Below are 24,287 nucleotides of genomic sequence, written 5' to 3' on the forward strand. Positions count from 1 at the left end.
GTACGGGGGGCCGGGGGGGACCCCCTCACCCCCCCAGGGCTCCCTGCCCACCACTGCCCTCTCCCCGCAGTGCCCCCTGCCCGGCTCGGGGCCGTGACGGTGACGGCGACGGTGGTGCCGGTGCCGGTGGTGCCGGTGCCGATGCCGGTGCCGCCGAGCCAGCGCCCCTGCGGCGCGGGGGAGTTCCGGTGCGGGAACGGGGGCTGCGTCCCCGGGGATCCCCGCGGCGCCCTGTGCGACGGCGTCGACGACTGTGGGGACCTCTCCGACGAGCTGCCCTGCGGTGAGCGGGGCGGGGGCGCGGTGCTGCCGGGGGGTGTCCTCGGTACGGTGGGGGCCTGGCACGGTGGGGGGCTGCCCTCGACGATGACGCTGCCCGCCCCGCACAGGGCTGGCCCCCCCGGTGACCCCCCTGGTGCCCGGGCCATGCCCCCCGTCCCGCTTCGCCTGCCCGGGCTCCGGCGGCTGCCTCCCGGCATCCCGGAGGTGCGACGGCGTCGCCGACTGCCCCGACGGCACCGACGAGGCCGGCTGCGAGACCCCCGGCAGCGCCAGGTACCGGTGCCGGCAGGGTGGGGGTCCCGCGGGGGCCGGGGGGGTTGGGGTGGGTGACCCCTAACCGCCGGCTCGGCTTCTTCCAGCCCCGCGGCACCCGTGGCAGCCGGTGTCCTGGTGCCGACCGCCCAGCCGCCATCGGCGCCCCCGGCCGCGGTGAGCCCGGGGGGCGGGGGGGCAGTGGGGGGGACAGGGGGTGGCAGTGGGTGACGCCTCTCTGTCCCGGTGCAGGTGTCCCCCGGGACGGGCACCCGGCTGCTCCCCGAAGGTGCCGAGCCCACCCCCCCAGGTACCTGCTGTGGGGTGGGGGGGGCAGGATCTGCGGGGGCTGGGGGGGTCTCTGGGCTGGGGGTCTCTGGGCTGGGGGGTCTCTGGGAGGGGGGGGGTCTCGGGGCTTGGGGGTCTCGGGGGTGGAGGGGCTCTGGGCTGGGGGCATCTCTGGGCCATGGGGCCCCCCCGGCTGCGCCCCCCGGTGCAGCCCGTCCCTGCGTGCAGGGGGTGGGGGCTGCCAGGGGACCCTCCTGCCCCCCCCAGCCGGGTCCTGCCCCACACAGGGCAGCCGGGGGCCGAGCCCCCCCCCCGAGCCGGAGCCCCCAGCCCCACGGTGCCGAGGGGCACGGAGCCGGGCACGGAGCCAGCCCCGGCCGGCCTGGGGGGCTCTGGGCAGCCGGAGCTGAGCCGTGCCCCCCCCGCCGGGCTGCCGGGCCCCCCTGACACCCCGACACCCCCCGGCACCCTGCCAACGGGGACCGGCCCCTCCGGGGGGCCACCCTCCGCCGGAGCCCCCACCTGGGACACAGCCCTGACGGGGGTCCCCTCCTCAACCCCCCCAGGTGAGGGGGGTCCCGGGGCGCGGGGGTCGAGGAGGGGCATGGCCCCCCCAGCCGACGTGGCACCCAGAGCGGGACGGGGACATGGGCGTCCCCGGGGCAAAGGGGGGGCAGCACCCGGCTCGCTGCCGTGGGGCTGGGGGTGCCGTGGGGTCAGGGGTGCCGTGGGGTTGGGGTGCTGTGGGTTTAGGGATGCTGTGGGTTTAGGGGTGCTGTGGGCTGGGTGCTGTGGGGTCTGGGGTGCTGTGGGGCTGGGGTCCCATGGGTTTAGGGCTGCTGTGGGTTTGGGGGTGCTGTGGGCTGTGTGCTGTGGGTTTAGGGGTGCTGTGGGTTTAGGGGTGCTGTGGGGTTGGGGTGCTGTGGGTTTGGGGGTGCTGTGGGCTGTGTGCTGTGGATTTAGGGGTGCTGTGGGTTTGGGGGTGCTGTGGGGTTGGGGTCCTGTGAGTTTAGGGGTGCTGTGGGGTTGGGGTGCCGCAGCGGGCGGGGGGCTGCCCACAGTCAGCCCTGCTCCCTGCCCGCTCCGCAGGCGGCCCCCCCGCCTCCGGCAGCCCCCTGGCCCGGGCCCTCCCCACAGGCGGGGCCCCCCCCACCTGCCCCCCCAAGCAGTTCCCCTGCCGCAGCGGGGGGTGCCTGCCCCCCGAGAAGCGCTGCGACCTGCGCCCCGACTGCCCCGACGGCTCCGACGAGAGCGACTGCGGTAAGTGGGGTGCAGGGACGGGGGGTCCCTGGGGCTGGGGGGCTCCAGGGCTGGGGGGCACCGGGGCTGGGGGGCTCTGGGGTGGGGGACAGGGAGCCCTGGTGTCGCTGGAGCCGGTTTGGGGGGGGCAGATGCTCCGTGCCCCCAGCAAGGGCCCCGTGGGGCTGGGGACCCCCGGAGCGTGGGGGGCCCCGAGCAGCCCTGACCCCCCTGCGCCCCCCAGCCGACTGCGTCCTGTCCCCGTGGGGCGGCTGGGGCCCCTGCAGCCGCTCCTGCGGGCTGGGGGTCACCCTGCGCCGGCGGACCCTGCTGCGGGGGGCCCTGCCCGGGGGGGGCTGCACCCGCCCCCGCCTCCACACCCGCGCCTGCTTCCTCCGCGCCTGCCCAGGTACCCGCAGCACCGCCGCCGGGGCCCCCACGGGCCGGGACCCCCATCCCCAGGCTGGGACCCCCACCACGGGCTGGGACCCCCATGGGCTGGGACACCCACAGGACAGGACCTCCATGGGCCAGGACTCCCATCCCCAGGCTGGGACCCCCAAGGGCTGGGACCCTCATCCCCAGGCTGGGACCCCCACCACGGGCTGGGACCCCCACGGGCTGGGACCCCCATCCCCAGGCTGGGGCCCCCCTCATGGACTGGGATCCTCATGGGCTGGGACACCCACAGGGCAGGACCTCCATGGGCCGGGACCCCCATCACAGGCTGGGACCCCCAAGGGCTGGGACCCCCGCCATCCCCAGACCAGCTGGGGGGTCCCCAATGGTGGGGGGCTTGGGGGGCCGTGCCCACGTTGGGGGGTGGCCGGGGGTCCTGTGGCTGAGCAATGGGGCAGCCCGGGGGGTGAGCAGGGGGTACCCGTGCCTCCCCTGCCCCCCGCGCTCCCCCCAGTGCCCGGCGGGTGGGCGCCCTGGGGGTCCTGGTCCCCCTGCGACGCCGAGTGCGGGGGGGGCGTGCGGAGCCGGGCGCGGAGCTGCAGCGACCCCCCCCCCAAGAACGGGGGGCCGCCCTGCCCCGGGGACCCCCTCCAGAGCCAGCCCTGCAACCTGCAGCCCTGCGGGGACCCCCCAGGTACGGGGGGCCGGGGGGGAGCGGGGGGGCCGGAATCCCCATGTGGGGGGCCGGGTGGGGCTGGGGGGAGCACCCCTTCTCTGAGCATCCCCTCCCCCCCCAGCCTGCGCCCCCCAGATGGTGCTCGTGCGGGGGGGGGACTGCGAGGGGGGGCAGGTGCCCCCCTGCCCCCCGACCTGCGGAGACCTCAGCACCAACGGCACCTGCCCGGGCCCCTGCCAGGGGGGTGAGAGACGGGGCTGGGGGGTACGGGGGGCACGGGGGGCAGGGGGGGCATAGGGGGCTGGGGGGGCTGGGGGACACAGGGGGCTTGGGGACTCAAGGGGCTGGCGGGGCTGGGGGGGTACAGGGGCCACAGAAGGCTTGGGGGACTGGGGGACACTGGGGGCTGGGGGCTGGGAGGCTGGGGGGACTAGGGGGGCTGAGAAGGGACTGGGGGGGCTTGGAGGTTTGGGGGCGGTGGGGGGCACGGGGGGCACTGGGGGCTGGGGGGCTCAGGGGACTGGGGGGGACTGGGGGGGCTTGGAGGTTCGGTGGGGCTGGGTGGGACTGGGGGGACTGGGGGGCTGAGGGGTATGGGGGGCACGGGGGGCTGGGGGCAGCATGGTGACAGGACGGGGACTGGGGACGGTGGGGGATGCCGGTGCCCGGCGCGGTGGCGGCGGGTGCCGGTGGTGCGGGTGCTGAGGTGACGCGGCCGGGCAGGGTGCCGGTGCCCGCCGGGGCTGTACCTGCAGGACGGCGGCTGCGTCAACGCCAGCCAGTGCCGGTGCCACCTGCCCGGGGAGCGCCGGCTGCCCGGCGAGGTCTTCCTGCGGGGCTGCCGCCGGTGGTGAGCGCCGACACCGCGACCCCGCGCCCTGCCTGCACCCCGGCGCTGCCTGCACCCTGGCACTGCCTGCACGCCGGCGCTGCCTGCAGGCCGGGGACCCCCCGGGGAGTTTGGGGGTGCCTCTCGCCCGTCCCCACGGCTGAGCCCGGCGCTCGTCCCCAGCGTGTGCCGGGGCGGGACGGTGACGTGCGAGGACGCGGCCTGCGCCGTGGACTGCGGCTGGTCCGCCTGGTCGCCCTGGACCCGGTGTGACGGCGGCTGCGGCGCGGGGACGCAGGAGAGGTTCAGGTGCGGGGCCGGGGGGGGGCCCTGCCCCACGGCGCGGGGGCGGCGGTGCCCCACGGCCACGCGGCGCCTTCCCGCAGGTCGCCCTCCAACCCCGCGGCGGCTGCCGGCGGAGCCCCCTGCGCCGGGGAGGCCCGGGAGGTGCGAGCGTGCCACGAGCCCTGCGGCACCGGTAGGCGCCCACCGAGCCCCGCGGTGGCACCGGCGATGGCGGGGGCTGTGCCGGTGCTGGCCCGGGGACCCCTGCACCCGGTGCCGCGGTGGCCCCTCGAGTGCCGCGTGTCCGTCTGTCCCCGGCAGAGCCCGGCACCGGCTGGAGCTCCTGGACGCCCTGGTCCGAGTGCTCGGCTCCCTGCGGCTCCGGCGAGCAGAGGCGGCACCGGGCCTGCGCCGCCCCGGCACACGGGGGGCCCGACTGCGCCGGCCCCCACGTCCAGACACGGGACTGCAACACCCAGCCCTGCCGAGGTGGGTGCCCCGCGCCGGGCAGCGCCGACGCCGGCCGATGCCCAGCCCCACTGCCCGGCAGCGCCGGCAGCAGGCGATGCCCAGCCCCGCTGCCCGCTCTCCTTGCAGCGCGGTGCCCGGGGGACATGGTCTACCGGACGGCGGAGGAGTGCCGGCGCGGCGGGGGGCCCTGCCCGCGGCTCTGCCTGGACCAGGGCGCGGGCGTGGAGTGTGCCGCGCTCTGCCACGACGGCTGCGCCTGCCCGGCCGGGCTCCTGCTGCAGAACCAGAGCTGCGTGCCGCCCGGCCGCTGCCTCTGCTACCACCGCGGCCGCTTCCACCAGCCCGGCGACACCGCCGCCCTCGACGCCTGCAACAACTGGTGCGGACGCGGCAGCGGCGGCCCTGCCCGGGGGTCCCACCCGGGGTCCCCCCCGCTGACCCCCCTCTCTCGCAGCACCTGCACGGCCGGGGCCATGGTGTGCGGCACGGAGCCCTGCCCAGGTACCAGCCGGGCGCGGGGGTGCCGGGGTTGGGTGGGGGTCCCGCGGCGCCCGCGGTGCCGGGGGGTGCGGGGATGGGGGTGTAGGGTGGCATGGGGGGATGGGGTGGGGGAGTCCCTGCAGGGCAGCACCGCGCTGGCACGGGGTGGTGCCATGCGGTGCCATGCGGCGCTGTGCGGAGCTGGGAGGTGACACAGGTGCCGTGCGGTGCAACGCAGTGCCGTGCCGTGCCGTGTGGTGCGGTGCCATGCAGCGCAGCACGATGCAGTTCCGTGCCGTGCCATGCGTGTGTGGGTGATGCCGTGGGGCGCAGCAGACCCCCCCCGAGCCCTTTTCCCAAGGGCTGTGGGTGTCGGGGCCGGCGTCGGCACCGGTGCAGCGCTGGCTAAAGCCCCCGCCGCCGGCGAGGCCAAGGCTGCCCCTGCACCGGGCCCAGCACGGCTCCGGCAGAGCCGGCGGCTGCCCCCTCCCATCCCGCTCTCCCCCCGTGTCCGCAGAGGGGCCGTGGGGCGCCTGGTCCCCGTGGGGGCCCTGCAGCGTCTCCTGCGGCGGGGGCGAGCGGCTGCGCCGGCGGCAGTGCCGCCAGCCGGTGTGCCCGGGGCTGGGCCTGCAGAGCCAGATCTGCAACACCCAGGTGTGCCGGGGTGAGTACCGGCCCCGGCCCTGCCCCACGGCCCTGCCCCACGCCCTGCCCCATAGATCTGCCCCACAGCGCTATCCCTTAGCCCTGCCCCGTACCCCTGCCCCCCAGCCCTGCCCCGTACCCCGGGGCTGGCGCGGTGCTGAGCCCCGGTGCTGGCGCAGAGGCGGGCTGCCCGGCGGGGCGGCTGTACCGCGAGTGCCAGCCGGGCGAGGGGTGCCCCTACAGCTGCGCCCACCTGGCCGGCCGGGTGGGCTGCCTCGAGGGGGGCTGCCAGGAGGGCTGCCACTGCCCCCCCGGCACCCTCCTGCACCGCGGCGCCTGCCTGGCGGTGAGCACCCCGGGGGGCCCAGACCCCCCCCCCCGCCGTGGGGCGACCCGTTGGGTGGGGGTGCTGGTCCCTGCGCAGGGGTGGCCCTGGGGTGGGGGCTCCTGGGGGCGGTGGGTGCTCCCCGGGGTGGTGGGTGCCCCTGGGTGCATGGGTGCTCCCCAGGGTGGTGGTGCTTCTGGGGGTGGTGGGTGGTCCTTGGGGGTGGTGGGTACTCCCCAGGGTGGTGGGTGCCCCCTGGGTGGTGAGTGCTCCTTGGGGGTGGTGGATGCCCCTGGGGGTGGTGGGTGGTCCTTGGGGGTGGTGGGTGCTCTTTGGGGGGGGTGGGTGCCCCTGGGTGCATGGGTGCTCCCTGGGGTGGTGGGGGCTCCCCAGGGTGGTGGGTGCTTCCAGGGGTGGTGGGTGCCCCTGGCTGCATGGGTGCCCCCTGGAGCTGTGGGTGCCCCCCGGGGTGGTGGATGCTCCTGGGGGTGGTGGGTGCTCCCCGGGGCCGCAGGTGCCCCCCGGAGCAGCGGGTGTGGGGCTGGCTCGCCGCAGGAGTGCCCCTGCGTGCTGACGGCCGAGCTCCTGCGGGAGCTGCAGAACGGCTCCGCCGCCCCCCCGGGCCCCCCCGGCACCGGCACCCCCGGCACCGGCACCAGCACCCCCAGCACGGGCACCGGCACCCCCGGGCCCCCCCTTGTGCCGGGCCAGGAGCTGCCCTCGGGCACCACCATCCACTTGGCCTGCGCCAACTGGTGAGTGCCCGCGCCCTCCCCCACCGCTGTGTACCCACCACCCTTCCCCACCACCCACTGCCCTTCCCCACCACCAGCACCTGCTGCCCTTTCCCACCACCCATCACCCCACTGCCCTTCCCCATCACTCCACTGCTGTTCCCCAGCACCCACTGCCCTTCCCCACCACTGTGTACCCACCACCCTGCCACCCTTCCCCATCACCCAGCACCCACTGCCCTTCCCCACCACCCATCACCCCACTGCCCTTCCCCATCACTCCACTGCTGTTCCCCAGCACCCACTGCCCTTCCCCACCACTGTGTACCCACCACCCTGCCACCCTTCCCCATTACCCAGCACCCACTGCCCTTCCCCACCACCCATCATCCCACTGCCCTTCCCCAGCCCCCACCACCCACCGCCCTTCCCCACCACCCTGCCACCCTTCCCCACCACCCAGCACCCCACTGCCCTTCCCCAGCCCCCAGCCCCCAGCCCCTGCCCCACGGCCCCTGCCTGACGGCTGCCCCCCACCCCAGCACCTGCCTGCACGGCCGGCTGCGCTGCTCGGAGCCGGGGTGCCGGCGGGACGGGGGGTTCGGGCCCTGGGGCCCCTGGAGCCCCTGCTCCCCCAGCTGCGGGGGGCTGGGGAGGACGACGCGCCAGCGGGGCTGCACCAGCCCCCCGCCCGCCAACGGGGGCCGGGACTGCGCCGGGCCCCGCACCGACAGCAGGTTCTGCCGGAGCCCCGACTGCCCCGGTGGGTCACCGCCCCCGCCGCGGGGCCCGGCCCCGGCCCCTCTGCCCCACGGGGCTCCCGCCGCCCCAGCCCAGCGGGGGCCGGGGGGGTCACCGCGTTGGCTCTCCCCCCGCAGCGGTGGCCGTCCCCACGCCGGAGCCCGGCCCCACCGTCCCAGGTAACGGCTGCGCGGGGGGAGACCCCCGATCCCGGGGGGCTCCGGGGTGTGGGGGGGGTCTCGCGCCCCTGGCTCATGGGGAGCCTTCGTCCCGGGCCAGGCGCCGAGGAAGAGGAGGGCTTCGGCCCCTGGTCCCCCTGGACCCCCTGCTCCCAGACCTGCACCCGCCCCGAGGCGCCGGCCACCAAGAGCCGCAGCCGCTCCTGCCGTGGGGCTGGGGGCTGCGGCGGGGAGACCCTGCAGCAGCGGCCCTGCAACCTGCCCCACTGCGCAGGTGGGGCGGGGGGGCTGCCCCGCCGCACGGGGGCTATGGGGGGGTCCCTGCCCCACTGCGCAGGTGGGGCGGGGGGGCTGCCCCGCCGCACGGGGGCCATGGGGGGGTCCCTGCCCCACTGCGCAGGTGGGGCGGGGGGGCTGCCCCGCCGCACGGGGGCTATGGGGGGGTCCCTGCCCCACTGCGCAGGTGGGGCGGGGGGGCTGCCCCGCCGCACGGGGGCCATGGGGGGGTCCCTGCCCCACTGCGCAGGTGGGGCGGGGGGGCTGCCCCGCCGCACGGGGGCCATGGGGGGGTCCCTGCCCCACTGCGCAGGTGGGGCGGGGGGGCTGCCCCGCCGCACGGGGGCCGGGGGGGGGTCCCTGTCCCCGCGTGCATGAGGGGTTATGGGGGGGGGTCCCTGCCCCTCCGTGCATGGGGGACTATGGGGGGGTCCCTTCCCCACTGGGCAGGGGGAGATACGGGGGGGGTCCCTCTGCCCCACGGAGCATGGGGGGCCATGGGGGGGGTCCCTGCACCCCCGTGCATGGGAGGCTATGGGGGAGGGGTCCCTGCCCCCCTGAGCATGGGGGGGTCCCTGCCCTCCTGAGCATGGGGGGCTATGGGGGTCCCTTCCCCACTGGGCAAGGGGAGATATGGGGGGGTCTCTCTGCCCCACGGAGCATGGGGGGCTATGGGGGGGGGTCCCTGCACCCCCGTGCATGGGAGGCTATGGGGGAGGGGTCCCTGCCCCCTTGAGCATGGGGAGGGCTATGGGGGGGTCCCTGCCCCCCTGAGCATGGGGGGCTATGGGGGTCCCTTCCCCACTGGGCAAGGGGAGATATGGGGGGGTCTCTCTGCCCCACAGAGCATGGGGGGCTGTGGGGGGACCCTCTGCCCCACTGCGCAGGTGGGATGCGGGGTCCCTGCCTCACTGAACATGGAGGGGCTATGGGGGGTCCCTGCCCCCCCGTGCATGGGGGGCTATGGGGGTCCGCGCCCGGGCTCTGGGGTGCGGGTGCCAGCCCCGTGTCCCCGCAGCCGCCCCCCCCTGTGCGGACGAGGCCTGCGCCGGCCGCGACTGCCAGTGGACGCCGTGGGGGCCGTGGGGCGGCTGCTCCCGCAGCTGCGGCGGGGGGCTGCAGCTCCGCCTGCGCGCCTACACCCCCCCCGGGCCGGGGGGCCGCTGGTGCCCCGACATCCTCAGCGCCAACACCCAGCGCCGGTTCTGCAGCCTGCAGGCCTGCAAGGGTGGGGGGCTGGGGGGGCGGGGGGGGCTGGCTGGGGCGGGGGGGCAGGGGGGCAGGTGTTGGGGGGCTGGGTGGGGGGCGAGGGGGGGCTGGGGGAGAGTTGGGGGGCTGCTTGGGGGGCGAGGGGGTGTGGGGGGTTGGAGGGAGGAATTGGGGGGCTGGTTGGGGGGCTGGGGGGCTGGTGGGGAGGAGTTGGGGGGCTGGGGGGGGCAAGGGGGTGTGGGGGGTTGGAGGGAGGAGTTGGGGGGCTGGTTGGGGGGCTGGGGGGCTGGTGGGGAGGAGTTGGGGGGCTGGTTGGGGGGCAAGGGGGTGTGGGGGGTTGGAGGGAGGAGGTGGGGGGCTGGTTGGGGGCGAGGGGGGCTGGGGGGCTGGCTGGGGGAAATTGGGGGGCTGGTGAGGGGGGTTGGGGGCTGGCTGGAGGCTGAGGGGGGCTGGGGGGCTGATGGGGTGCTTGTGGGGACTGGGGGCAGCATGGGGGGATTATGGGGGGCTCGGGGGGGCCTGGGGGGTGCCCCCCGCTTGACGCGCTCCCGCCGCGGCAGTGGACGGCGCCTGGTCGGCCTGGGGCCCCTGGTCGCGGTGTGACCGGACGTGCGGGGGGGGTCGCGCCGTCCGCAGCCGCTCCTGCACCCGGCCCCCCCCCAAAAACGGGGGGCAGCCCTGCCCCGGCGAGCGGCACCACCTGCGCCCCTGCAACCCCCAGCCCTGCGGTACCGGGCGGGGGCGCGGGGGGACGTGGGGGGCTCATGGGGCTCAAGGCTACGGGGGGCTGCGGGGGGCTTTGGGGGATGTGGGGGGCTCAGGGGGCTTGCAGGGCTTTGGAGGCTTTGTGGGGGTTTGGGGGGCTCATGGGGCTCAGGGCCATGGGGGGCTGCGGGGGCTGTGGGGGCTGCAGTGGGCTTGGGGGGCTTGGGAGGACGTGGGGGGCTCATGGGGGTCAGGGCTACGGGGGGCTTGGGGGGCTGCAGGGGGCTCGGGGGGCTTTGGGGGGCACGGGGGGCTGTGGCAGCTTGGGGGGCTTTGAGGGGCTTTGGGGGGCTCAGGGCTATGGGGGGCTTGGGGGACTGCAGGGAGCTTGGGGGTTTTGGAGGGCACGGGGGGCTGTGGGTGTCTTGGGGGGCTTGGGGGGACATCGGGGGCTTTGGAGGATGTGGGGGGCTCAGGGGGCTCAGGGCTTCAGGGTGTGTGGGGTCTTGGGGGACTTGGGCGGCTTTGGGGGGCTTGGGAAGGCTCAGGGGGCACGGGGGGCTGCAGGGGACTTGGGGGGGCTGTGGGGGTCACAGGGGGCTTCGGGGGGCTCTGGGGGGCTCAGGGGCCTATGGGGGGGCTGCAAGGGGCTCGGGGGGGCTCGGGGGGCTCCCCGGGGTCGCTCCTGAGGGCCGCGCTCCGCAGGGCAGGGCTGCCCGCCCGGCATGGCGCTGGTGGCCTGCGCCACGCGGTGCCCGCGGCACTGCCGGGACCTGCAGGAGGGCCTGGCCTGCGGGCCGGAGCGCTGCCAGCCCGGCTGCCGCTGCCCCCGGGGTGAGCGGGGGGTCCCCAAAACCCGGGGGGGCCGGGGGGCAGGGCTGGGGACCCACTGGGGCTGGGGGTGCCCCGGGGCGTGCGCAGGCACACGCGTGCCCACCTGCACACGCGCACGCCTGGGGGGTCCCGGCCCCCCCCCCCGACACCCGTCCCCCCCTCCCCAGGCACCCTGGAGCAGGACGGGGGCTGCGTGCCCCCCACCCACTGCGAGTGCACGGACGCGGGGGGGCAGGGCTGGGTGCCGGGGAGCCGCCACCGCCACGGCTGCCACAACTGCAGCTGCGCCGCGGGGCGCCTGCGCTGCACCCCGGGGGGGTGCCCCCCGCCCCCCTGCCGCTGGAGCCGCTGGAGCCGCTGGGCGCCCTGCAGCGTCACCTGCGGGGACGGGCGGCAGGCCCGCGTCAGGTGCCGGTGCTGGGGGGGACACGGCACCCACGGGGACACGGCACCCAAGGGGGGACATAGCACCCGGGAGTGGGGGACATGGCACCAAGAGGGGACACACAGCACCCGGAGGGGGACACACGGCACCGGGAGGGGGACATGGCACCTGGAGGGGCTGAGGGGGGGATATGGCACCCAGGGGACACCCACAGCAGCAGGGACAGGCTGGGGGGGGACATGGCACCCAGGGGACACACGCGGCACCGGGGGGGGGCTGCGGGGCGGGAGCTGCAGTGACCCCCGCGGGTGCCAGCCGGGACTCCGCTCACGCAGCCCCCCCCCATGCGGTGGGTGACCCCCGTCTCCCCCCCCCCCAGGACCCCCACCCCGGACTCGGGGGACGGCGCGTGCCCGGGGCCGCAGGAGGAGAGCCGGGGGTGCGCGGCGGGGCCCTGCCCCCCCCTCTGCCCGCAGGCCGGCAGCGCGCGGCGCCTGGGCGAGAGCTGGCCGCAGGGCGAGTGCCGGCGATGGTCAGTGCCGGGGGGCCGGGGGCCGCGGCCAAGCTGCTGCCCCCCACCCACCCACCCACCCGTGTCCCCTCACAGCACCTGCACTCCCGAGGGCACCCAGTGCCAGGACATCCCCTGCCCCGGTGAGTGCCCCCCGCCGCGGCGGTGCCCACCCTGCGCCAGGGACGGGGTGCGGGGACGGGGGCACGGGCGTCCCCGGTGTCCCCAGTGGGTGCCGGGACCGTGCGGCCCCCCTGGAGTACGAGAGGCCGCGGCGAAGCCCGCGGGACCCCAGCACCTCGTGGGAGCGCCCGGTGGAACCCCGGGCACCGCGATGGCGGCTTTGGGGTGCCGCGTCCCCGGTAACGTGCCGTGTCCCCCCCAGGGCCGGGGGGCTGCGCCTGGGGCCCCTGGAGCCCCTGCTCCCACTCCTGCGGCACCGGCCTGGCCGCCCGGGAGGCTGCCTGCCCCTGCCCGGCCCCCGGCGCTGCCTGCGACCGCAGCCGCAGCCACGGCACGCGCCGGGAGGTGCAGGCCTGTTACCTGCGCCCCTGCCCAGGTAGGGTGCCGGGGAGGGGGGCTCGGCGGGGTCCCTGCCCGCCGTCACCCCCCTGTGCCCTGCCCGCCCGCAGCCGCCTGCCTCTGGAGCCCCTGGAGCCCCTGGAGCCCCTGCTCCTGCCAGGCCCCGTGGCAGCACCGGCACCGGCACCGGCAGGGCCCCCCCGGCTGCGCCGGGCTGGACGGGCAGAGCCGCGCCTGCGATGCCCCGGGGTGCTCGGGTGAGCGATGGGCGGCCGGGACCCCCTGCCCATCCCTGCGTGCCCGCTGCCCGCACCCTGCCCAGCCCCGGCGCTTCCCGGCTCCCTGCCTGCTCCTGCCCGTCCCCGTGCCCGCAGCGGGGTCACCCCGCCCGTCCCTGCCCGCCCCTGCCCGTCCCATGCATCCCTGCCTGTCCCTGCCCGTCCCATGCATCCCTGCCTGTCCCTGCCTGTCCCATGCATCCCTGCCCATATCATGCATCCCCGCCCATCCCTGCCCGCCCCTGCCTGTCCCATGCACCCTTGCCTGTCCCTGCCCGTCCCATGCATCCCTGCCTGTCCCATGCATCCCTGCCCATCCCATGCACCCCTGCCTGCCCCTGCCCGTCCCATGCATCCCTGCCTACCTCTGCCTGTCCCATGCATCCCTGCCTGTCTCATGCATCCCTGCCCATCCCATGCATCCCTGCCTGTCCCTGCCCGTCCCATGTGTCCCTGCCTGTCCCATGCGTCCCTGCCTGCCCCTGCCCGTGGGGGTGCCCCTGCCTGACCTCTCTCCCCGCAGAGGCCAGCTGTGCCCCCCCCTTCCAGTACCAGCCCTGCGGCCCCCCCTGCGCCCAGCTCTGCTCCAGCCTGCAGCGCCCCGAGCTCTGCCCGCAGCCGCCCCCCTGCCTGCCCGGCTGCGCCTGCCCGCAGGCAAGAGCGGGCAGGGGTGGGCGGGGGGGGGCAGGAGTGGGGAGGGGGCTGTGGCAGCGCGAGGGGGGTCCATGGGGATGGGATGGGGGGGGGACAGCCCCAGCGGGGCTGGGGGCAGGAGAGCCCCTTGCCCAGGGGCCCATGGCGAGACCCGGGTGCCACCGTCCAGCTGCCCCCCAAGAGGCAGGAGGGGCGGGGGGCTGCGGGCGCCCCGCCGCCCCCCCCCACGGCCCCCTGTCCCGCAGGGGCTGCTGGAGCAGGCCGGGGGCTGCGTGCCCCCCGCGCAGTGCGGCTGCCTGCACCCCGGCGGCCCCCAGACCCTCCCCGCCGGCGACAGCGTCCGCCTGGGCTGCAAGGAGTGGTGAGCGGGGCCGGGGCGGGTGCTGGGGGGCCGGGGGGCCGCCCCACGCGTGGGGGGCCGGGGGTGCTCACCCGCTGTTCTCCTCCCAGCGTGTGCCAGAACGGGACCCTGCGGTGCGGCAGCGAGGGCTGCCAGGGTGAGTGCGGACCCCCGGCACCGCAGAGCCCCCCCAGCCCCTTCCCTCTGCTCGGGGACCCCCCACGCCCCCCGGGGGGGGTGGGCACGGCCGCTCTGCCCGCTGCCTGCCCCTCGCGGGTGGGGGCTGCCCCCTCCCTGTCCCCCCGGCCGGGGGGTCCCAGGGGGTCCCCAGCGGCTCCGTGTGCCCCCAGGGCTGCTGCCGCTGAGCCCCTGGTCGGAGTGGACGCCCTGCGGCCCCTGCCAGCCCCTGGCCGCGCTTGGCCCCGGCGCCCTGGCCCCGCTGCTGGCCCAGCCGGGGCCGTGGCGGCTGGCGGAGGGGACGCCGGCGGGGGTCTCGGCCCTGGCTGCGGTGCAGCATCGCTACCGGCTCTGCCTGGACCCCCAGACCGGGCTGCCCTGGGCCGGCGGCGGGGCCGCCTGCTCGGCCGAGCTGCGACAGGAGCGGCTCTGCCCGGACCCCCACGTCTGCCAAGGTACCGGGGGGCCGCAGGGTGCCGCGGGCGCTGTGCCAGGACGGAGGCGTCCCCGCTGGTGACACCCGTGTCCCGCAGACCTCTGCCGCTGGAGCCCCTGGGGTCCCTGGGGACCCTGCCGGGACCCCTGCAGCGGGGGCTACCGCCTGCGCCGGCGCCAGCCCCAGCACCCGGCGGGCGACCGGCACTGCCGCGGCGCCCACTCCCAGACCGAGAGCTGCAACACCGTCGTCTGCCCAGGTAATCCCCGCCGCAGCACCCCGGGACCCCCGGGCACGGCGGGGGGCGAGGCGGGCGCCGAGTCCCCACTGCACCCTGACCCCCGGCCCCGCGCCCAGGGGAGGCGTGCGAGCAGCGGGGCCGGGCCTTTGCCGCGTCCTGCGCCAACCGCTGCCCCCGCGCCTGCGCCGACCTCTGGCCCCACGTCGAGTGCCTGCAGGGGCCCTGCGTGCCAGGTACGTGCCCCCCGAACTGCCCGCGGCCCCCAGGCACGGCCCCCTGCCCCATAGCACAGCCCCCTGCCCCATAGCATGGCCCCTCGCCCCATGGCACGGCCCCTTGCCCCATAGCACGGCCCCCTGCCCCATAGCACAGCCCCCTGCCCCATAGCAGAGCCCCTCGCCCCATAGCACAGCCCCCTGCCCCATAGCACGGCCCCTCGCCCCATAGCACAGCCCCCTGCCCCATAGCATGGCCCTTCACCCCATAGCACAGCCCCCTGCCCCATAGCACGGCCCCCTGCCCCATAGCATGGCCCTTCACCCCATAGCACGGCCCCCGCCCCATAGCACGGCCCCCTGCCCCATAGCAGAGCCCCTTGCCCCATAGCACGGTCCCCTGCCCCACACCCCCCCATTGCAGCCGTGACACCCCCCGCCCCACGGTGCTGGCACCGGTTGCACGGTGGCGCACCGGGTGCCCCCACACCCCGCGCCGTGCACCCCCGCGGCAGAGCCCCCCCCCCCACCTGCCGGGGGCTCGGGACCACCCACCGCACCCCTGGGCGCGGCCCCCGCAGGGTGCCGGTGCCCCCCGGGGCAGCTGCTGCAGGACGGGGCCTGCGTGGCCGTCGCCGAGTGCCGCTGCGGGCTGCCCGCCGCCAACAGCAGCCGGGAGCTCCGGCCGGGGCAGGCGGCCGAGCTGGAGTGCCGCAACTGGTGGGTGCCGCGGGGGGACGCGGCGGCGGGGCGGGCGCGGCTGTGCCGCCTGGCAGAGCCCCTGGCGCTGATGCCGGCGTCGCTCCCGGCGCAGCACCTGCGGGAACGGGACCTTCGCCTGCCCGGCCGCGGCGTGTCCCTCCTACGGGCCCTGGTCCCCGTGGGCGCCCTGCTCCCGCAGCTGCGGCGGCGGCAACACCACCCGGCACCGCAGCTGCCAGGAGAGCGCCGGCGGGGAGCCCTGCGGTGCCGCCAGCGCCGAGGAGACGGCTGAGTGCAACCCACAGCCCTGCCCCGGTGGGGGCCGCCACGGTGGGCGGGGTGGGGGACGGGGGGGCGGGGTGGTGGTGGGACGGTGGGGTGGGGAGACGGGGGGACGGGGGGGTGGTGGGGCGGTGGAATGGTGGGACGGTGGGGCGGTGGGTTTGTGGGATGGTGGGGCGGTGGGTTTGTGGGATGGTGGGGTGGTGGGGCGGTGGGATGGTGGGGTGGTGGGACAGTGGAACGGCAGGACAGCAGGACGGCGGGACGGGGGGCCGGTGGGACGGCAGGACAGTGCTGAGCCCGCACCCCCCCCGCAGCCGGCTGCCGGCTGAGCCCCTGGTCCCCGTGGAGCCCCTGCAGCGCCAGCTGCGGCGGGGGCAGCTCCGAGCGGCGCCGGGAGCCGCTGCCGGGGCCGGGGGGCAGGGAGGAGCCGTGCCCCCTCCTGCCGCCGCTGCTGCTGCACCGCGTCTGCAACGCCCGCAACTGCTCGCCGGGTAGGGGGGCCCAGCAGGTTTGGGGGGGGGCCCTTGGGGTGCCAGGGAGCTGCGGGCCGGCGGCGGGTGCTCGGCCGGGGTCTTGTGCCGCAGCTGCCCCCTCCTCGCCCCGCAGAGTGCCCGGGCGGGCAGGTGTACGGGGGCTGCGCCAACGCCTGCCCCCGCGCCTGCGCCCACCTCCACCCGGGGACGCGGTGCCTGCAGGAGAGCTGCCAGCCCGGCTGCGCCTGCCCGCCCGGCCAGGTACGGCTGCGGCCCCCCGAGCCCTCCCCGCAGCCCCCAGGGACCCTGCTGCCACCCACCACCCTGGGGACCCCGCTGCCACCCCAGGGACCCTGCTGCCACCCCGTGGACCCCGCTGCCACCCCGGGGACCCCACTGCCACCCCAGGGACCCCGCTGCCACCCTGTGGACCTTGCTGTCACCCCGGGGACCCCACTGCCACCATGGGACCCCACTGCCACCCCGGGGACCCCACTGCCACCCCAGGGACCCCACTGCCACCATGGGGACCTTGCTGTCACCCACCACCTTGGGGACCCCGCTGCCACCCCAGGGACCTCACTGCCACCACAGGAACCCCGCTGCCACCGGCCACCCCACTCCTCACCTGCCCCAGGGAACCCTCCCCGGGGTGGGGGGCCCAGGGGCCGGGAGGGGCTTGGGCACAGGGTGGGGGCCGGGCGAGGAGGTGGGGGGTCCCCGGTCAGCACTGGGTGCCCCCCAGGTGCTGCAGGACGGGGTCTGCGTCCCCCCCGAGTTGTGCCGCTGCCGGCTGCCCCCCGCCCTGCCCGGGGCCCGCAACCTCTCGCAGGAGCAGCAGCAGCAGGAGCACGCGCCGGGCACCCGCCTCCGGCACCGCTGCCACAGCTGGTGGGTGCCGCGGCCCCCGCTCGCCCCACGCGGGTCCCCCCACATGGGGAGGGTCACCCCAGGCAGGTCACCCCGAGCCGGGGGGCTGGGGGCTTGGGGGGGGGCTGGGTGGGCACCGATCCCCCCCTCTCCCCGCAGCGTCTGCGTCCGCGGCGCCTTCAACTGCTCCCAGGAGGACTGCGATGGTGAGGGACCCCCGCCCCCGGCCCCGGCCCCGGCCCCGCGCCGTGGGCCCCGCGCCGCAGCCGCCACGTCTCGCCCCCCGCAGTTGACTGCCTGTGGTCCCCGTGGTCGCCCTGGTCCCCCTGCTCGGTGACGTGCGGGACGGGCGAGCGGCTCTCCCGCCGGCACCCGCTGCGGCCGCGCCGCTACGAGGGGGCAGAGTGCCGGGGGCCCCCCACGCGCCGGACCCCCTGCAGCCTCCCCGACTGCCGTGAGTGCCTCGACCCCGGGAGGTGGCAAGGGAGGGGACGGAGCCGTCACCCGCAGGGTGCCAGCCCCGTCTGGGGCTGAGGTGCCCGGGTGGGCTTGGCTGCGTCCCGCACCGTGACGGGGACGGTGACGGCGCCATGCCCGGTGCCACGCGCAGCCTGTCCCGCGGGCGAGCGCTGGCAGGGCCCCGACGCGCCGGCCGGCTGCGAGCGGAGCTGCCAGGACGTCTCCGGCGAGGCGCCGCGCAACTGCAGCGGGCCCCCGGCCCCCGGCTGCGCCTGCCAGCCCGGCCACTACCGCAACGGCACCGGCCACTGCGTCCCGGCCGCCCTCTGCGAGTGCCAGCACCGGGGCCGCATCCACCAGGTGAGCGGTGCCGGCGGCCCCTCGCCCCGGGGGGTGCCCCTGGTGTCTGGGGGTGCCCCGGTGTCTGGGGGTGCCCCCTGCACCCCCCGGCCGGGCTGAGCCCTGTCCCCCCGGCCAGGCCGGCAGCGAGTGGCAGGAGCAGTGCCAGACGTGCCGCTGCGCCGACGGGCGGGTGGCCTGCACCCCCGGCTGCCCCCCCCTCGCCTGCCCCGAGGTGCTCGTGGGGAGGGGGCACACGTGGGGGGGGGCATGTGTGGAGAGGCTCACACGTGGGGAGGGGGCGCGCATTGGGAGGGGCATGCATGGGGAGGGGGGCGTGGGGAGGGGGCACGCGTGGGGAGGATCACACGTGGGGAGGGGGCGCGCGTTGGGAGGGGGCACGTGTGGGGAGGGCCACGTGTGGGGGGGGCATGCATGAGGAGGGGGCACACATGGGGGGGCACGTGTGGGGAGGGGGCACGCGTGGCGAGGGTCACACGTGGGGAGGGGGCACGCGTTGGGAGGGGGCACATGTGGGGAGGGGGTTGTGGGGAGGGGGCATGAGTGGGGAGGGGGCCCACGTGGGGAGGGTCACACGTGGGGAGGGGGTGCGCGTTGGGAGGGGGCACGCGTGGGGAGGGGCACGCGTGGGGAGGGGGCACATGCCGGGAGGGGTGTGTGGGGAGGGGGCACATGTGGGCGAGGGCTGAGGCGCCGTCCCGGCAGGGCGCGGTGAAGGTGCGGGAGCCGGGCGGCTGCTGCCCTGTCTGCCGGGAGGAATGGCCGGGTAAGGCCCCCACAGGGACCCCGCGGCGGGGCTGGGGGCCCACGGGGGCCCCGCGGCCCGGCCCCATGTGCCTCCGGCGGGGAGGCGTCGTGGCGGCGCGGGCGGCAGCACCGCCGTGCCCTCTCCTTGCAGAGGAGCCGTCCTCCACGTGCCGGCGCTTCACCGAGCTGCGCACCATCGCCAAGGGGCCCTGCGCCCTGCCCGCCGTCGAGGTCGCCTACTGCGCCGGCCGCTGCCGCTCCCGCACCACCGTCACCCCCGAGGTCAGCCGGCGCCGGGGGGCTCGGCCGGGCTCTGCCGCGGGGCTGGGGGGGCCGGAGCGGGGAGGGGTCTCCCCAGTTTCGCCGCCCCCCCTGGCACCGTGCGTCCCCCCGGCAGGAGCCGTACCTGCAGAGCCTCTGCGAGTGCTGCAGCTACCGCCTGGACCCCGGCAGCCCCGTCCGCGTCCTGCGCCTGCCCTGCCCCGGCGGCGCGGCCGAGCCCGTGGTGCTGCCCGTCATCCGCAGCTGCCAGTGCAGCAGCTGCCAGGGTGAGCGGGGGCGCAGGGTGGGCGCAGCCCCCCGGGGTGCAGCATCCCGAGCCCGCGATGCTGCCGGTGCGAGCGGGGGGGGGGGGTCAGGGTGGGCGCAGCATCCCCAGCCCCCCTCACCCCCTCCCCCGCAGGTGGGGATTTCTCCCGGCGCTGAGGACCCCCCCGGCTGGGTGCTCCCCCCCCATCCCCGGCAGCACCCCGGGATGCGCCGGTGCTGCGGCTGCAATAAACCTGCGGGAACAGCCCCCGCCTCTGCACCGGGGGGACCGGGGGGACCGGGGAGGGACGGGGAAGAGCTTGGGGGGGACCAGGAGGGACCGGGGGAGCTGGGGAGGGATCAGGGAGGGATCGGGGGAGACTGGGGGGGACAGGGAGGGACTGGGAGGGGTGGGGAAGGGCTTGGGGGGGATCTGGGGCAGCTCGGGGGGGACCAGGAGGGACTGGGGGGACGGGGAGGTATCGGGGGGACGGAGGGGGACACCGGGAGGGACCGTGAAGGGCTCAGAGGGGCTCAAGGGGGACCAGGGAGGGCTTGGGGGGGCTGGGAGGGACCGGGGAGAGATTGGGAGGGGTGGGGAAGGGCTCGGGGGGGGACCAGGGAGGGCTTGGGGGCGACTGGGAGGGACCAGGGAGGGACTGGGAGAGGTGGGGAAGGTCTTGGGAGAGGGGCCTGGGTCAGCTCGGGGGGGACCAGGAGGGACTGGGGGGACGGGGAGGTATCGGGGGGACAGAGAGGGGCACCGGGAGGGACCGTGAAGGGCTCGGGGAGAGCAGGAAGGGACCGGGAGGGTCTTGGGGGGAACTGGGAGGGACGGGGAAGGGCTTGGGGGGGCCGCAGCAGCCCCAGCCCCAGGGTGCGGGGGTCTCTAAAGAGCTGCCCCACGTCCCGCTCCCGCCCCGGAGCCTCGCCGGGCCTGTCCCGCCGGGACGGGCGGTGCTCCGGGGACGCCGGGCAGAGCCCGCGGCACGAGGCCGCGGTTGCCATTGAAGCTGTCGGTTTTAACAGCACGTGGTTACCGGGGCAGCGCGGGGGCTGGGGCCGGGGGGGCCGGCTGGTCACCGAGCCCGGCCGCTTCCCTCTGAACCGGCGTCACCCGTGCCCGCCGGCGCCGGAGGGGCGGGCGGGGGGCTCTGCCGGGCCGGGGGCATCTCCAGGGGCCGCGTCCCCCTGGCGTTGGCAAGAGCCAGGACCCCGGTCTCCCCTTTCCTCAGCGGATGAGGCCGCCACAGCTCCCACGGCCTGCCCCCCTGCCTGCCCCCCTGCCTGCCCCCCTGCCTGCCCCCCTGCCTGCTCCCCTGCCTGCCCCGCTGCCTGCCCTGCTGCCTGCCTCCCTGCCTGTGCTGCAGGCAGGGGCTGCAGGAGGCCATTGCTGTCGCAGGAGGGTTTGGCACAAGATCTGGGTGCAAACGCGGCTCTCTGGGGCCGGTGGGCGAGCGGGTGGCAGCACCGCGGTGAGCCGAGCCCGGGGACAGGCAACGCGCCAGCCCCGTTCACCGTCTGGCGCTGCCCGGGCAGAGGGAGGCCGGCGCGGCACAGGGCACGGGGGTGGGGGTTTGGCTGTTCAGAAGGAGAAGGGTCGGTGGCCTGGGGGTGTCCGATGGCCAGGAGGGACACGCTGTGCCACCCGCCACGGCCCCGCTGTGGGTGCCAGGTGCTGCCGGTGCCGGGGTGCTGCCAGTGCCGTGGGCGCTGCCGGTGCCGATGCTGCCTGAGGACGTGGCCAACAGCTGCCGAGGGGTGGGCAGAGCTGGCGCGTGCTGAGGGATGACCACCGTGCCGTGCCGTGCCGTGCCGTGCCGTGCCGTGCCCAGCCATGACAGCACCGCGCTGGCCCCGCATCGCCGTGCATCGATGGCGGTAACTCCTGGGGGCCGGAGAGCGAGGGGGGCTGGAGCGGAGGGGACGAGGCCGCCCCGCAGGGAGCCGGGACCGCGCTGTGCCATGGAGCACAGCGATGCCACGGGCTGCGCTGGGACACGGCTGGGCCGGGGAGAGGGACGGACGGACGGACAGAGCCCAGCAGGAGCCACGAACCCCCAGGGTTTGGACCCAAACTCCAGGGGCTGAGCAGCCCCTGTGCTCCCAGGGGGGTGGGTGCAGGGACGGGCCGTGGGGCTGGGCTGTGGGGCTGTGGCACGGGGGGTGCTGCCGGTGGCGAGAGGGTTGGGGGGGTGGGCTCGTGTGGGGGCGGTGGGTGACACGGGGACGCGCCCGAGGCCACTCACACCAACCACATTTGGGGGAACCGGTACCCACGGGAGGAGCCGGTGCCCCCGAAAGCCTTGGGGCCACGGGGACAAGTGGGGAGGGGGTCGGTGTCGGGCAGGGGATGGGCCCCCCGCCAGCTCCCCCCCCCCCCAGCCCCGCAGCCCCCCCATGCCCTGGGCACCCCTGAAACGCCGAGGTGCCTTTGCTTGCCTGAAGCCAAACCCAGGAGCCGGGCTTTGACGCGGCCACCAAGCCCTGGGGGGCAGGGGGGGCTTTGGGCACACAGGAATTTGTGCCGACGAAAACAAAATTTAAAAGCAGCTGATGGGAAGAGCAGCCGGCTCCAGCCGGCTCCGGCAGCCCCGGCACGGGCGGCACCTCTCGCCGAGACGAGCCCACGTCGCTCCGGCTCCCTCGGGACGCGGCTTCGCCCCGTCCGCCCGCCGGAGCCCCCGGGCAGATCCCAGCCGCTGGCCGTGTCCCAGGAATGGGCCGGGGTCGGGGGTTTCTAGGGACGAGCACGGGGACGCCGGCCTCGACCCAGGCACAGGCGCTGCCGCCGGCGAGCGGTGGCACAGGCCGCGCTGCCACGGAGCTCGCTGCTCGTCACCAGCACCAAGAAGCTTTTTATTTCCTATCCGGGTGGAAAAATAAAGCGGCATCTTCCCCTCGGTGCCGTAAACTGTTCTGGCATTGTGGTATATTTATTGTACGTCCCCCGCCCTGGCAGCCGGCCCTGCGCCCAAGGCTCTGCCGCAGCAGCCGCCGGCACCGCGGGGCCTGGGACAGTGGGGAATGGGTGCCAATGATCACCCCGATGACCACCCCCCGACCGCCGGGCGCGATGCCAGCCGTCCCCCTGCTTCTCGGGCAGCAGCCGGAGCCGGTGGCGGAGGGGCCCGCGGCCACCGCTCGCTCCCGGCTCACGCGTGGCTGCTGCGGCAGAGCCGGAGGACGGTGCTCTCGGTGACCCCCCCGCAGCCCCTCCCGCTGCAGCCCCCGGCACCCCACGGGCCCCTCAGCGGCAGTTTCGGGGAGTGCCAGGCTGCGGCGGCGGCCGCGGGCTGGGGGTGCCGTGGGTGCGCTGGTGAGCCAGCATGATCCCCTCGTCCCGAAACCGCTTCTCGCAGCTGCCGCACTGGAAGGGCTTGGCCTCCGCCTGCCCCCCCGCCGGGGATGGACCCCCCTCCTCCCGCCGGCCGCCCTCCGGCGCCGCCGGCGAGCCCCGGTGCACCCGCTGGTGGCTCTTCAGGTGCTGCTTCTGGCTGCAGGTCTTGCCGCACTCGCCGCACTTGTAGGGCTTCTCGCCGGTGTGGACCCGCTGGTGGACGGTGAGGGTCTTCTTGTCCCTGAAGGCCTTGGGGCAGCGGGCGCAGGCGAAGGGACGCTCCCCGGTGTGGATGCGCTGGTGGCTGACCAGGTGGTGCTTCTGGCTGAAGCGGTGGCCGCAGTGGCCGCAGGCGAAGGGCTTCTCGCCGGTGTGCACGCGCCGGTGGCTCAGCAGGTGATGCTTCTGACCGAAGCGCTTGCCGCAGTCGGCGCAGCCGAAGGGCTTCTCCCCGCCGTGCACCTTCTGGTGCGACGCCAGGATCTGCTTCAGCCGAAAGCGGCGGCCGCACTGCGGGCAGCAGAAGGGCCGCGCCGCCGTGTGCGTCTGCTGGTGCTTCCGCAGGTCCCGGCTCTTGCCGAAGCTCTTCCCGCACTCGGCGCAGGCGTGGGCTCTCCTGGGGGCCGGGGGGCCGCGGAGGGGCCGGGCCGGCAGCAGCTTGGCTGGGAGGCCGGCGCCGGGGCGGGGGGGGTCCGGCTTCCCCGCGTGGGTCTTCTGGTGTCGCTTGAGGTCCCCCTTGGAGGGGAAGCCCTTGCCGCAGCGGGGGCAGCCGAAGGGCCGCTCGCCCGTGTGGCTCCGCTGGTGGATGGCCAGCGCCGTCTGGCTCTTGAAGCTCTTGTCGCACTCGGGGCACGTCGGGGGGGGCTTCTCCCGCGGCCGGGGGGCCGGGAGCGGGCGGAGGCGGGGGCGTCCCGACGGGCACCCCCGGCTCCCGCCCGGCCGGCCGCGGGCCGAGCCCCCCCGCCGCCTCCCGCCCCGCGCGGGCGTCCCCGGGAGCAGGGCGGCGGGTGCCGGCAGCCCCGCGGGGACCCCCCCGGGCCCCCTCCGTGTCCCGGGGCCGCCGGCTGCCGGGGAGGAGAGGCCGGGGTCACCGCCGGGGTCGGGACGGGCACGTGGGACCCCTCCCGCTGGGGCAGGGGGGCACCCCGCCAGCCCCCCACCCCTGCTGGTGCACGGGGCACCCGGGGCCGAGGGGACGGTGCTGCTGGACCCCCCCCCTCCCCGCAGCCCCCCGGTACCCGCCTGGCACAGGGCTCCGGTGCCTCCGCCGCGCCCCGGGGGGGTCTGGCACGCACGGCGTCTCTTCTCGCTCCATCTTGCAGATGATCTCCGGCTTGGCGGCGGGCAGGCCTGTCCGGGGCAGAGAGCGGCACCCTCTCCCGCGCTGCCGGGACGGCGGCACCGGCCCCCCCCGCCCGCAGCGTCGTCCCCCCCCGGCTCCGCTCCTCTCTGCTGCCCCGGCCAGCCCCCCCCGCCTGCAGCCCCCTCTGGCCGCGCTCCCGCCACCCCGCCTCGCCGGGGAACGGCCCCGAGCTGCGCCGGGGAGGGTCGGACCGGGCCGAGTTCTTTACCGAATTGCAGGGTAAAACCCGCAGCCGTAACCACGCCAGCGCTCGGGCACCAAGGGCCGCAGCTGGATTTTCGCTTTCAAGGCCTCCAGCCCGGGTAAGGAGGTGAAATCCGGCTCGGCCCCAGCCCGGCGGCACCGGGGAGAGTCCTCACCCAGCGAGGCGACCGCCTGGTAGTTCTCCAGCATCACCTCCCGGTAGAGCCGCCGCTGCCAGCCCGCCAGCTCTGCCCACTCCTCGGCGGAGAAGTAGACGGCCACGTCCTCGAACGTCACCGACATCTGCAGCAAGAACGCGCCCGGCTCAGCACGCCCCTGCCGAAACCCTGCCGGGCCGGGCAGGGCCCC

General features: G+C 77.0%; 2 protein-coding genes across 2 annotated transcripts in view; one reads left to right on the plus strand and one right to left on the minus strand.

The window, feature by feature from the left end:
- LOC142078427 (SCO-spondin-like) overlaps positions 1-19,305 on the plus strand; it is a 34,059-nt gene extending 14,754 nt beyond the window's left edge. The window contains exons 44-89 of the mRNA XM_075140891.1: positions 71-283; positions 390-555; positions 642-711; positions 787-844; positions 1,912-2,082; positions 2,306-2,470; positions 2,975-3,154; positions 3,258-3,380; positions 3,860-3,986; positions 4,149-4,274; positions 4,352-4,443; positions 4,572-4,739; positions 4,848-5,222; positions 5,719-5,865; positions 6,026-6,192; positions 6,727-6,926; positions 7,448-7,668; positions 7,784-7,825; positions 7,926-8,099; positions 9,120-9,329; positions 9,871-10,038; positions 10,721-10,849; positions 11,017-11,257; positions 11,614-11,766; positions 11,842-11,888; positions 12,131-12,304; positions 12,378-12,524; positions 13,069-13,199; positions 13,445-13,560; positions 13,650-13,696; positions 13,890-14,171; positions 14,250-14,411; positions 14,510-14,626; positions 15,190-15,328; positions 15,423-15,625; positions 15,910-16,086; positions 16,202-16,329; positions 16,814-16,959; positions 17,098-17,144; positions 17,228-17,392; positions 17,549-17,757; positions 17,876-17,971; positions 18,463-18,523; positions 18,656-18,786; positions 18,902-19,052; positions 19,187-19,305. Coding sequence (XP_074996992.1) covers positions 71-283; positions 390-555; positions 642-711; positions 787-844; positions 1,912-2,082; positions 2,306-2,470; positions 2,975-3,154; positions 3,258-3,380; positions 3,860-3,986; positions 4,149-4,274; positions 4,352-4,443; positions 4,572-4,739; positions 4,848-5,222; positions 5,719-5,865; positions 6,026-6,192; positions 6,727-6,926; positions 7,448-7,668; positions 7,784-7,825; positions 7,926-8,099; positions 9,120-9,329; positions 9,871-10,038; positions 10,721-10,849; positions 11,017-11,257; positions 11,614-11,766; positions 11,842-11,888; positions 12,131-12,304; positions 12,378-12,524; positions 13,069-13,199; positions 13,445-13,560; positions 13,650-13,696; positions 13,890-14,171; positions 14,250-14,411; positions 14,510-14,626; positions 15,190-15,328; positions 15,423-15,625; positions 15,910-16,086; positions 16,202-16,329; positions 16,814-16,959; positions 17,098-17,144; positions 17,228-17,392; positions 17,549-17,757; positions 17,876-17,971; positions 18,463-18,523; positions 18,656-18,786; positions 18,902-19,052; positions 19,187-19,209 — 6,785 coding nt within the window. The 3' untranslated portion in view covers positions 19,210-19,305. The remainder of the gene's footprint in view (positions 1-70; positions 284-389; positions 556-641; positions 712-786; positions 845-1,911; positions 2,083-2,305; positions 2,471-2,974; positions 3,155-3,257; positions 3,381-3,859; positions 3,987-4,148; positions 4,275-4,351; positions 4,444-4,571; positions 4,740-4,847; positions 5,223-5,718; positions 5,866-6,025; positions 6,193-6,726; positions 6,927-7,447; positions 7,669-7,783; positions 7,826-7,925; positions 8,100-9,119; positions 9,330-9,870; positions 10,039-10,720; positions 10,850-11,016; positions 11,258-11,613; positions 11,767-11,841; positions 11,889-12,130; positions 12,305-12,377; positions 12,525-13,068; positions 13,200-13,444; positions 13,561-13,649; positions 13,697-13,889; positions 14,172-14,249; positions 14,412-14,509; positions 14,627-15,189; positions 15,329-15,422; positions 15,626-15,909; positions 16,087-16,201; positions 16,330-16,813; positions 16,960-17,097; positions 17,145-17,227; positions 17,393-17,548; positions 17,758-17,875; positions 17,972-18,462; positions 18,524-18,655; positions 18,787-18,901; positions 19,053-19,186) is intronic.
- Positions 19,306-21,254: 1,949 nt separating this feature from the next.
- Positions 21,255-24,221, minus strand: LOC142079730 (uncharacterized). Its single transcript, XM_075144469.1, has 3 exons — positions 24,095-24,221; positions 23,615-23,722; positions 21,255-23,436 (listed from the first exon to the last, which is right to left on the minus strand). The coding sequence occupies exons 1-3, from the start codon at positions 24,219-24,221 to the stop codon at positions 22,283-22,285; spliced, it is 1,389 nt and encodes a 462-aa protein (XP_075000570.1). The 3' UTR covers positions 21,255-22,282.
- Between the last annotated feature and the right edge of the window lie 66 nt (positions 24,222-24,287).

The sequence above is a fragment of the Calonectris borealis genome, chromosome 2 (genome assembly GCF_964195595.1).
Source record: "Calonectris borealis chromosome 2, bCalBor7.hap1.2, whole genome shotgun sequence".
In the NCBI taxonomy this organism is placed as follows: Eukaryota; Metazoa; Chordata; class Aves; order Procellariiformes; family Procellariidae; genus Calonectris; species Calonectris borealis.

Excerpts from the sequence above, each read along its gene's own strand:
- LOC142079730 (XM_075144469.1), bottom strand. The coding sequence starts at position 24,221 with ATGTCGGTGACGTTCGAGGACGTGGCCGTCTACTTCTCCGCCGAGGAG. Across the intron at positions 23,723-24,094 it reads CCAGGCGGTCGCCTCGCTGG|GCCTGCCCGCCGCCAAGCCG; the intron begins GTGAGGACTCTC and ends TGCCCCGGACAG. Across the intron at positions 23,437-23,614 it reads GCACCGGAGCCCTGTGCCAG|CCGGCGGCCCCGGGACACGG; the intron begins GCGGGTACCGGG and ends CCTCCCCGGCAG.